Below are 12,505 nucleotides of genomic sequence, written 5' to 3'. Positions count from 1 at the left end.
TGATGACTAAAATAGCCTGACAGGCGCGCGCACCTATTTGGGACACAATCAAGTAATTTTACCGCCTTCCTGCCTTGCCATTGGCACGTCAGAATCAAGTTCGCCCTATATGTTTCACTGGTAAAAGTCTGAGAGAAAATATCAAAATTGACAGAGATATCTACTTTAGATTTGAGGCCTGGTAAGGAATACTTACTTGAGTTTTGTGGCCTGGTCACAGATACTTACTTGAGTTTTGTGGCCTGGTAACAGATACTTACTTGAGTTTTGTGGCCTGGTAAGGGATACTTACTTGAGTTTTGTGGCCTGGTAAGGGATACTTACTTGAGTTTTGTGGCCTGGTAACAGGATACTTACTTGAGTTTTGTGGCCTGGTAAGGATACTTACTTGAGTTTTGTGGCCTGGTAAGGGATACTTACTTGAGTTTTGAGGCCTGGTAAGGGATATTTACTTGAGTTTTGAGGCCTGGTAAGGGATACTTACTTGAGTTTTGTGGCCTGGTAACAGATACTTACTTGAGTTTTGTGGCCTGGTAACAGATACTTACTTGAGTTTTGTGGCCTGGTAAGGGATACTTACTGGAGTTTTGTGGCCTGGTAACGGATACTTACTGGAGTTTTGTGGCCTGGTAACGGATACTTACTGGAGTTTTGTGGCCTGGTAACAGATACTTGAGTTTTGTGGCCTGGTAACAGATACTTACTTGAGTTTTGAGGCCTGGTAAGGGATACTTACTTGAGTTTTGTGGCCTGGTAACAGATACTTACTTGAGTTTTGAGGCCTGGTAAGGGATACTTACTGGAGTTTTGTGGCCTGGTAACAGATACTTACTTGAGTTTTGAGGCCTGGTAAGGGATACTTACTTGAGTTTTGAGGCCTGGTCACAGATACTTACTTGAGTTTTGAGGCCTGGTAAGGGATACTTACTGGAGTTTTGTGGCCTGGTCACAGATACTTACTTTAGATTTGTGGCCTGGTAACAGATACTTACTTGAGTTTTGTGGCCTGGTAACAGATACTTACTGGAGTTTTGAGGCCTGGTAAGGGATACTTACTTGAGTTTTGAGGCCTGGTCACGGATACTTACTTGAGTTTTGTGGCCTGGTAAGGGATACTTACTTGAGTTTTGTGGCCTGGTAACAGATACTTACTTGAGTTTTGTGGCCTGGTAACAGATACTTACTGGAGTTTTGAGGCCTGGTAAGGGATACTTACTTGAGTTTTGAGGCCTGGTAACAGATACTTACTGGAGTTTTGTGGCCTGGTAAGGGATACTTACTTGAGTTTTGTGGCCTGGTAAGGGATACTTACTGGAGTTTTGTGGCCTGGTAACAGATACTTACTTGAGTTTTGTGGCCTGGTAACAGATACTTACTTGAGTTTTGTGGCCTGGTAACAGATACTTACTGGAGTTTTGAGGCCTGGTAACAGATACTTACTGGAGTTTTGTGGCCTGGTAACAGATACTTACTTGAGTTTTGTGGCCTGGTAAGGGATACTTACTGGAGTTTTGTGGCCTGGTCACAGATACTTACTTGAGTTTTGTGGCCTGGTAACAGATACTTACTTGAGTTTTGTGGCCTGGTAACAGATACTTACTTGAGTTTTGAGGCCTGGTAAGGGATACTTACTGGAGTTTTGTGGCCTGGTCACGGATACTTACTTGAGTTTTGTGGCCTGGTAAGGGATACTTACTTGAGTTTTGTGGCCTGGTAACAGATACTTACTGGAGTTTTGTGGCCTGGTAACAGATACTTACTTGAGTTTTGTGGCCTGGTAAGGGATACTTACTTGAGTTTTGTGGCCTGGTAAGGAATACTTACTTGAGTTTTGAGGCCTGGAAAGGGATACTTACTTGAGTTTTGTGGCCTGGTCACAGATACTTACTTGAGTTTTGTGGCCTGGTAACAGATACTTACTTGAGTTTTGTGGCCTGGTAAGGGATACTTACTTGAGTTTTGTGGCCTGGTAACAGATACTTACTTGAGTTTTGTGGCCTGGTCACGGATACTTACTTGAGTTTTGTGGCCTGGTAACAGATACTTACTTGAGTTTTGTGGCCTGGTCACAGATACTTACTTGAGTTTTGTGGCCTGGTAAGGGATACTTACTTGAGTTTTGTGGCCTGGTAAGGGATACTTACTTGAGTTTTGTGGCCTGGTAAGGGATACTTACTTGAGTTTTGAGGCCTGGTAAGGGATACTTACTTGAGTTTTGAGGCCTGGTAAAGGATACTTACTTGAGTTTTGTGGCCTGGTAAGGGATACTTACTTGAGTTTTGTGGCCTGGGATGGTTCCAGTACCAGTCGTAGTTGCTCACACAGTTCCTGAGACAGACTGGCTGTTAATGCTTCATACTTATGCCAAGCTTCTGCTGCGACACTCTCCTGAAATAAACAACAAGTTTACACTACCGACCACTACAGCAGGTACCAAAGATAAACAAAACAGAAGATACCATACATCTGTATGGTAAAGACCACTGTATTCTGTCATGTAACAATGTGATGGTAAGATGATACATGTATATCTCTTAATTCAAAAACATCTATGCTGTCCTTGCAAAAAAAAACTGTTCTTTGTGTAAAGTTCAGTAAAGTTCACAGTGTACAATTATGCTATTAATAAATGAAATCTACAATCAAGCATTTCAGCTTTTAAATCAAACTTTATCTCAAATTTTATTTTTTGCTCTCTAATCAAAAGACCAACACAGGTTTAAGTTATACTGCGGCCAATGTTTCCATGTATACCAGTAGATTTCAGTCAATGTAAAATGAATGAACTCTTAAGAGTTAATAATTCTAATTTATAGAACTTGATGTGTGAAATTGTAGAATAAGAAAAAGAGAACCGATGATGACTTATAGAGAACTTACATTTTGTAGTGAACAAGCATCGAACCAAGTAACCAACTGTTCCTCCAGTTCTGATCGTAGTTTCTCGATGTCAAATTCCTTCATCTGAAACCCAAATCCCAACATATATCACCGAAGCTGAATATACTCAAGACATGACATCAGAAGTAGGAACTACTTTACTGCCTAAATTGTATGAAATCATTTTGTCCTCAGAAGAATTAATGCAATTTTTTTTTCCCTTTATAAAACAAGTTACATCAACTTAAATTTATCATGCTTGCTGGCCCGGATGAAAGTATATGAGGGGTTTATTGAGGGAGGAAATTGGAGTACCCGGGAAAAACCCAAATGGTCGGGCAGGTGACCCCATACCTTTTCACGTCCAATTTAGGATTCGAACCCTGACTACCTAGGTAGAAGGCACATGGGTTACCACTGTGCCACCCGACCAATGAAGGATGATAGAATGAATAGCAGAAGGTACATTATAGTTTAAGGGTTTTTTGTTTTTAAAAGAACAGAGTATGAAAGCCACATGAGCAGGACAGCCAAGGTTGCATCATAACCTCCATTATTTAATATTCTCAAATGCTCAATCAATCTTGATGTTATTGTATAATGTAACAAATTACGCACATCAATTACTTTTAAGTTTATTCTTAAAGGATTTATATGATGTGTAGTGGCTAATTTACCGGTATGTGAAGCTGTTGGTCCGTGGTGTGGATGGTGGATTCGGGTCCCCGAGCTACCATGGCTGTCATACCAATCTCTCCATCAATTTCATACTTGACAACATCTTCTGTTTCCATGACAACATCTTCGTCAACTCCTTTTGACGACTCTTCCTTCTTTCCAGTTAACTTGGCAGACATCTTTGAAGGTGCCTTTTCCTCTGTCTGAAATATAAAAAGAGAATTTTATAATACCCCTTTAATCTTCTGATAAATTATGATCAACTCATGATATGTGACAGTCTTCTCCATCAGTCTGCTGATTTGTTAAACAGTAAGTGATTGGTTCCCTGATCTGTTACACATTATGTGATTGGTTCCTTGATCTGTTACACAATATGTGATTGGTTCCTTGATCTGTTACACAATATGTGATTGGTTCCCTGATCTGTTACACAGTATGTGATTGGTTCCCTGATCTGTTACACAGTATGTGATTGGTTCCCTGATCTGTTACACATTATGTGATTGGTTCCCTGATCTATTACACAGCACCTGATTTGATTGATTCCCTGGTCTGTTAAACACTAACCTGATTGGTTCTCTGTTTTGTTACACAGTACCTGATTGGTCTTCTCATCTTGCATGTCCACATCCTCGTCCTGTTGCGGGGCCTCTGACTCCTCGTCCTCCATATTAGGCAGTGCTTGTTGCTGCTGCTGATCATCTGTAGCTGTGTCCAGGGTCTGAGTGTCATGTGACTGGGAGTCTTTGATGTGTTGATAGAGGTCAGACTCAGTCTCTCCTTCCTCCTTATCCTCATCCTACAGCAAACACAGCACCAAACTCAACATACTTTCTACTATAATGACAGACACTGCTTTCAAATCCATATTATTGATTATCACTTAAAGTAACACAAAGTAGATCACAAATTACATAACTGGCAGAGAAAGTGATCTTAGCAAGAAACCATATTCTATACAAAAGTATCAACTAAAAAAAACCTTAAATCAACTAAAAAAACCCTTTTAAAATAAACTAAAGCAAACTGCAAAATTTGTTTAATCCAAAATACTGACCTGTGCTACATCATCAACAGTTCGTAACTTCTTATACTTGTGATCTTTTGATCCAAGACTGCGATCGGAATCCGACTGGCCTGGCTTCCTCTTCAGTGGCTGGAAAGAAAAATTAAAACAGGTAAAAGTCATGCATTTAGATACCTTCATGATTTATATATTTCACAAGATCGTTGTATATACATGTCATTGTACAGTTTCTACATTCAGGTACTAATATTGTCACCAGGAATGACCTTGTGATAGACATCCTGATTGTGTTACCAGACATGACATCGTGATATACATCCTGATTGTGTCACCAGACACGACGTCATGATATACATCCTGATTGTGTTACCAGACACGACATCATGATTGACACCCTGATTGTGTCACCCGACATGACGTCATGATAGACATCCTGATTGTGTCACCAGACATGACGTCATGATAGACATCCTGATTGTGTCACCAGACATGACGTCATGATTGACATCCTGATTGTGTTATCAGACATGACGTCGTGATTGACATCCTGATTGTGTTATCAGACATGACATCGTGATTGACATCCTGATTGTGTCACCAGACATGACGTCATGCTTGACATCCTGATTGTGTCACCAGACACGACGTCATGATATACATCCTGATTGTGTTATCAGACATGACGTCATGACAGACATCCTGATTGTGTCACCAGACATGACATCATGATTGACATCCTGATTGTGTCACCAGACATGACCTTGTGACAGACATCCTGATTGTGTCACCTTGCCTGATCAAGCACTGAGTTAGCTTACACAATAACAACATATCAAATTCATCTCTATCACCTGAAAAACTCTCACCAAGATATAATATGCATCACAACAGCAATCAGTTACTGGTGACCTTTGACCTTCTTATGTGGCACTACTTATAGATTAAGATAACTGAAGCTTGTAGTTTTCATACCTTAACTATGTACAAAGCAGATATCAATGATACCAAATGGCATCTTGTTTAAAACAGCAGCCATTTTATAAAAATAGATGACAGACCTTTTTGCTGTCCTGTTGGGATGATCCGTGAGTGACCTTTGATGAACTATCACCTTCATGACCTTCAAGTTGATCTGTAGCTGTGGTGCCAATATTGTCACTCTGAAAATATAAACAATGTTAATCTCTGATGAAACAGTTAACACAATAGTTATGGTATTAGTAAATAATAGTTAAACTGCTTTAAAATTGAATAATGCATGTTTTTATGGAAATCAGGTAAATTCTTATAGAGTCTAATACATTATTTTTACACATTGTCCTCTCTGCTTTAATTCAAAGGTTTTTTCCTTGTAATAAGCTATTTTTACCTGTTGTTTGTTATTTTAAACAGTAGTTTGTTGTTTTTACTTTTTTTTGTTTGTTTCACCTGTTATTTGTTGTATCACCTGTTGTTTCATTGTTGTTTTACTTGTTGTTTCATTGTTTGTTGTTTTACTTGTTGTTTGTTGTTTCACTTGTTGTTTGTTGTTTTGACAGGTGTTTGTTGTTTCACTTGTTGTTTCATTGTTCAATGTTTTACTTGTTGTTTTACCTGTTGCTTCACTTGTTGTTTCACTTGTTGTTTTACCTGTTGTTTCATTGTTTTCAAATGTGGATTGTGGTTTTTACCTATTGTGTGTTGTTTTTACCTGTTGTTGGTCGTTCTGACTCTCCCCGGCCTGACTCTGAGCCTGTTCACTTTGCTCCACATTGTCTATCCCATGTACTGACTGTCCCTGATACTCGTTCTCTTCCATCTCCTCATCCTCTTTCTCCTCTGATTTATCATCCTTATAACATCAATAATTCACATTTTGGCAAATTCATATTAGTAAGCAAATCTACAAAGGTTAAAGGTCAGTTTTAATCTACAGAGGTTAAAGGTCAATTTTATGTCTATAACAGAAAGTTTGACAATTTTACAGGATTAATTATGTATATGTATAAAACATGGCGTAAAGGTGAACATTTCCTCACTGCCGAGTTTGAAATGTGAAACCCTGAAAATATTCACTTCTGCTCGTAAAACATTGAAACTATGACAAAGATTATACAAAATAAAATAATGTATACCTTATTAATACCAATTTTATTTACTTATATTTAGATATCCGTAGACCTCCCTACTTATTATATTTTTATACCTGAGCTGAAAATCCAGGAGTATCATCCTGTCCCTCTTCTTCTGTTCTCTCCTCTGGAGGGTCCTCTGGCTCCTCAGCCATATCCTTTATCAATAGAGCAGATGCTATACTTTAACAGTAACTAGAGTTTTAAACATACGTAGTTCATAGCTTCAATATTAGTATTCCATATATTAACAGTTGCAATAGTATCATATCTTATGAAGTCATTCAAAAATGAACTTTATCATTACAAATAAATGAGTTTAATATCTTTTTATTGAAACATGCCACTGAAATAAAATAATTTTCTGTTGTCTGATCAATTTGATGTCATATATTTACCATTGAAAATAAGTGGGTTAAATACATGTATATCAAAACATCCTTCTGACTGATGTGAAATGATATTCTGTTGTGCGAGTCAATTTGATGTAGAAGAGAAGTATAACCTGTCTAATCTGACACCCCATGATTCAAGACATATCGGTCAGACGTCTGGACGTCAGAATACATAGGGATCAGATAAAACAGATCAAGTCAATGATTTTCTTGGGGAAAAAAATCCTAATAATTCATACTGAACAGTATAATGTCCTAATTTTTATTAAAGCCAATTAACCCAGCAAGACGTTGTCATGGTCATCTTTACTTATTGAACAGTATAATGGTAAGGGCTATTCCAGTCAAAAAACTACCCCAACCCAGGACTCCGGGTTTTGTTAAGGGGTACCACCCATAGAATTTATTGAATAAATTACATAGAATAGGAAGGCACTTCAACCATGGATAGAAGTGATTTATTGTGGAGTCCTTGGGTCAGGTAGATATTTTAATGGAATAGCCCTAATTGCTTTTAGTCTATATTTGACAATATTTAAATTTGTCTGTATATATTTGTATATATCACTGTCTATATTTCATGTTTCTTACCTTATCTTGAATGTTGGATTCCTCAAACCCTTCCTCCTCTTTCTCCTCCTTTTTCTCCTCTGAACCCTCATCAGGATTTTCTGGTTTTTCTTTGTCCTCCACACTTTCTTCCTCTCCTGGAGTTATCTCCTCTTGAACTTCATTTTCCTCCTTTCCTTCTTCAGGCTTCGTGGTATCATCATCTACAGAAGCAAAGAGTGGTGAATTAATTTTCCTTCTAATCATAAAGTAAATTATTTCCTTCCTTTTTATAGTTTAAAATTCAGTTACTGATTTTATGGAAGTACATCTCCATCAAAAAGTAATTCTGATCATTTGATAACAAAACCAGACTTTTTAATACTTTTAGATTATACCAAACATTACATTCTTTAAGGTATTACCACTCTCCCAAATGTTGTGATTTTGAATTTAAAGTGAAATAATTATTAATTGTATCCTGAAGAAATGCTATTATGCTTTGCATCTATATTTGGTACAAAACATTCGGTCTTATAGGCCATCATTTTATGCTGTTTGTTTTTTTCTTTGTTTTTGTTTTTTGTTTGTTAATAATATATACACTCTGTATTTCTACAAACTGGGAGCCATTTTATGTATTTTTTGAGAAAACTATTGTACACACTGTTGATGATGCAGCATCTTTAATGATTTAAAACTGCCAAAATTGAGTTCTCAGGTCCATACGTCATGCACCCTTGTATCGAAACCAACTTTACCTATTCCATCCGCCTTCTCCTCCCCCTCGTTCTCATCCAGATTGAGGTCCTCGGGAAGGTCCATGGTCTCTGGTTGTTCCTCTTGTTCCTTGTTACCATGGTGAGGGTCTATACGGTCATCATCATACTCAGACTAGCAAAAGAGAAATACCAGGTAGTAGAAGAACATCAATAATAATTGAAGTTTGACAGAGTTATCTCCCTTTCTAGCTGAGTTATCTCCCTTTCTAGCTGAGTTATCTCCCCTTTCTATCTTAAGTGAAGAAACCTATTGTAAATGAGGTTAAGTACATAATTTTCTCTTCAGTGATTAAATGATATGTAGTTATCTACCAATTCAATCTGGTTTATCTCCCCGTTCTATCTGGGTTACCTCCCAAATCTATCTTAGTTGAAAATTTTCTGACTTTAATAATTCTTTTTCCTTCTGTAAATGAGGTCAAGTACATATGTTTCCTCTTCAGGAAGTAAATAATATATAGTTATCTCCCCTACTCATCAACGGTCAGTCATGCATAATGTCAATATTTACAGTTTCTAGTATTCAACGTGGCAAACAATAGTTACTATTTGTAGGAGAGCTTGTCATGAAATCATCGATCATCCTGTGCTGTCGTGGTTGTTTCTTTTGGAAAGACCTAATTTGCTATATGTTACATGTTAAGGGTCTTTTGTATGTCATTCAGTGAGGTAGTCACCAGCTACTACAAGGAGTCACTGCACAAAACTGAACATGACTCACAGACAAAAGATTATCATCTGCACAGTTATCTCCCTTACCTCATCCATTTCCTGTTGCTGATGAGGCTTGACATCTTGATTTTCATCCGTCTGATCATCATCCTTCTTTTCCTGATCCTTTGTGTCCTCTTCATCCCCTTTGTCTGTATTGTCATCTTTTGCCACCAGGTGGCTCTCTGCTTCCTGTCCAGCCCCCGGACCAGACTCCTCTTTTTTGTCCTTAAACAAAACAAGCATGCATCATCTGACACTAAAGATAGTGCACACAAATTTTCTGTGGATAATAATAGACAATCATGTGATCAGGGCGTGAAAAAACCCAGGTCTGATGGCCCGGGGCCAGCAGATTTGGTCTGTGGACAAGTAAATATTGGCTGCAACTACTAGCCCGATCGGCAAGTGCAAATTTTCTCAAAATTTTTACCTTTCCCTTAGAGTAATTGAAGATACTACTAATTCAGAGTAATTGAAGATACTACTAATTCAGTTTAATTGGACCACTATGTTTCACCTTTGGGCAAGTACTTTTGAACCCAAACTTGGCCGAAGGACCAGTGATGCTGAAAATTTTCTTCCTGCCCTGGTGATTTAATTTTGTCATAACAGCCATTCAAACCCAAGTACAACACTATACAGTGATAACGGAAATGGAACTGATCAACCAGTCGTTAACCAAATAATTCTCACCTCTTTACTTTCATCTTCATCTTGATCATCATCACTCCCCCACATCTGATCATCTAACTTATCAGCTTCCTGTTCATCAACCTCTCCCATCTGTTTGTCCAGTTTGTCCTCGTCATCCCCTTCCTCATCTTCCTCTCCGTCACTTTTCTTGTCCACATCCTCCAGATCCTGGGGATTGGCCTCGAAGTCCTCCGACATCTCGATGGCGTTCTCCTCGGAGGCCATATCTGGATGGTTCTCCGGTTCTTTTTTCTCATTTTGTTGTCTTGTGTCTTCCAACTGAAAGACAGAAGCATATATTTGACCCTTAGCAACAAAAGATCCAGATACATCAAACACCAATATCCATGACCCATCCCCCACTAACAGAACAGATAGGTGAATTTTTCCCCCTTTGGCAGTATAGAGAAGTGAACTCCCTCATGGCCAGTATTGACAGTATCGACAGTATATCAATACTACCCCCTAATTGATAGAATTGAGATGCTCATTTTGCATTGACAGTATAGAGAAGTATAATCTTAATTGACAGTATAGAGAAGTATACTCCCCATTGACAGTATAGAGAAGTATACTCCTCATTGACAGTATAGAGAAGTATACTCCTCATTGACAGTATAGGGAAGTATACTCCTCACTGACATTCCAGAGAAGTATACTCCCAATTGACAGTATAGAGAAGTATACTCCTCACTGACAGTATAGAGAAGTATACTCCCCATTGACAGTATAGAGAAGTATAATCCCCACTGACAGTATAGAGGAGTATACTCCTCACTGACAGTATAGAGAAGTATACTCCTCATTGACAGTATAGAGAAGTATAATCCTAATTGACAGTATAGAGAAGTATACTCCCCATTGACAGTATAGAGAAGTATAATCCCCACTGACAGTATAGAGAAGTATACTCCTCATTGACAGTATAGAGAAGTATAATCCTAATTGACAGTATAGAGAAGTATACTCCCCATTGACAGTATAGAGAAGTATACTCCTCATTGACAGTATAGAGGAGTATACTCCTCACTGACAGTATAGAGAAGTATACTCCTCATTGACAGTATAGAGAAGTATACTCCCCATTGACAGTATAGAGAAGTATACTCCTCATTGACAGTATAGAGAAGTATACTCCTCACTGACAGTATAGAGAACAATACTCCTCATTGACATTCCAGAGAAGTATACTCCTAATTGACAGTAGAGAAGTATACTCCTCACTGACATTCCAGAGAAGTATACTCCCCATTGACAGTATAGAGAAGTAAAATCCACATTGACAGTATATAGAAGTATACTCCACATTGACAGTATAGAGAAGTATACTCCCCATTGACAGTATAGAGAAGTAAAATCCACATTGACAGTACAGAGAAGTATACCCCCATTGACAGTATAGAGAAGTAAAATCCACATTGACAGTATAGAGAAGTATACTCCTCATTGACAGTACAGAGAAGTATACCCCCATTGACAGTATAGAGAAGTAAAATCCACATTGACAGTATATAGAAGTATACTCCACATTGACAGTATAGAGAAGTATACTCCTCATTGACAGTATAGAGAAGTATACTCCACATTGACAGTATATAGAAGTATACTCCACATTGACAGTATAGAGAAGTATACTCCTCATTGACAGTATAGAGAAGTATACTCCACATTGACAGTATAGAGAAGTATACTCCTCATTGACAGTATAGAGAAGTATACTCCACATTGACAGTATATAGAAGTGAATGACTTACCTGGTCCTCTGTCTCTATCTGATCACTGACATCCTTGGCCCCTTCTCCCTCTCCCATTCCTCCACCTTCTATGTCTACAAAGTCGGTAGCACCTTCTCCTGCTATCTCCTCTGCAAACTCAGCAGGCAGACAAAATCCCTGTAAACAGATATCACATGCTGCTTTCTTATTGTGCACAAAAACGATTACAGCAAATATGCACTAGAATTCTGTTTTTTACCTGGTAAGTTACAATTCCTTACAGAGTAATGTTCCAAGATAGGGATTAAACCAGAAAAAAACCATTGAGAATCCTCCAATGTGATATCGGTCTTTAAGACAGACACATTCAATTTAACGACAATTTTTATTAAAGTTGATCCAGCAGAAATTGACAATTAATGCCAATATGTGTCGGCAAATCAAAGGGAAGCATAGCAATCTTGACTTTAATTCAACCAATCACAAGCCTTTTTGTAGTTGTTCAATAATTAAAATTCTAAGGAGACTGTACTTTTTGTTTGGATTTCCAGAAGACTCTCCCTAAAGACAGAAATGATTATACCAGACATTTTCAGACGTGAGTCTAAGATAGTGTAATATATTATTTCCCATCAAGATATCTTACATTTGTCGTCAGCTCAGTGAAGACCCCCAGCAGAGTTGAGAGCAGCTTGCCTGTCGTCCTAGTAACCGCCAGCTTTTGTAGGAAGTTAAACTGGACAACTGACAGGAAGTGATGTATAAGGGGCAGACAGCTCACTAACATCAGCCCACAGGGGGCGCTACTAGCTCGGCTAGTCTCTGTGTCCCACAGTTCAGTCAGCTGATTCAGTAAAGCCTGGAGCTCCTCTCCGATCTGTAGAGATTTTGATATTTATAAAAAACATAATCTGGACGCTTCTGTCAAAAAACCTGACAACGCAGATATATGTATCAA

The 12,505-nt window shown here is 38.2% G+C and overlaps 1 protein-coding gene across 1 annotated transcript in view; it reads right to left on the bottom strand.

Annotated features, from left to right (window-relative positions):
* LOC117326709 (midasin-like) overlaps positions 1 to 12,505 on the bottom strand; it is a gene marked incomplete at its 5' end in the record, with an annotated part of 71,168 nt that overhangs the window by 6,341 nt on the left and 52,322 nt on the right. Inside the window, 14 exon segments of the mRNA XM_033883431.1 lie at positions 2,273 to 2,388; positions 2,881 to 2,964; positions 3,558 to 3,761; positions 4,160 to 4,360; positions 4,619 to 4,717; positions 5,647 to 5,748; positions 6,279 to 6,419; positions 6,774 to 6,857; positions 7,686 to 7,867; positions 8,405 to 8,537; positions 9,185 to 9,364; positions 9,833 to 10,111; positions 11,587 to 11,724; positions 12,194 to 12,424. Coding sequence (XP_033739322.1) covers positions 2,273 to 2,388; positions 2,881 to 2,964; positions 3,558 to 3,761; positions 4,160 to 4,360; positions 4,619 to 4,717; positions 5,647 to 5,748; positions 6,279 to 6,419; positions 6,774 to 6,857; positions 7,686 to 7,867; positions 8,405 to 8,537; positions 9,185 to 9,364; positions 9,833 to 10,111; positions 11,587 to 11,724; positions 12,194 to 12,424 — 2,174 coding nt within the window.

The sequence above is a fragment of the Pecten maximus genome, chromosome 5 (genome assembly GCF_902652985.1).
Source record: "Pecten maximus chromosome 5, xPecMax1.1, whole genome shotgun sequence".
NCBI lineage: Eukaryota > Metazoa > Mollusca > Bivalvia > Pectinida > Pectinidae > Pecten > Pecten maximus.
Note: the sequence above shows the minus strand (reverse complement) of the source record. Positions and strands in the feature narration are given on the sequence as shown.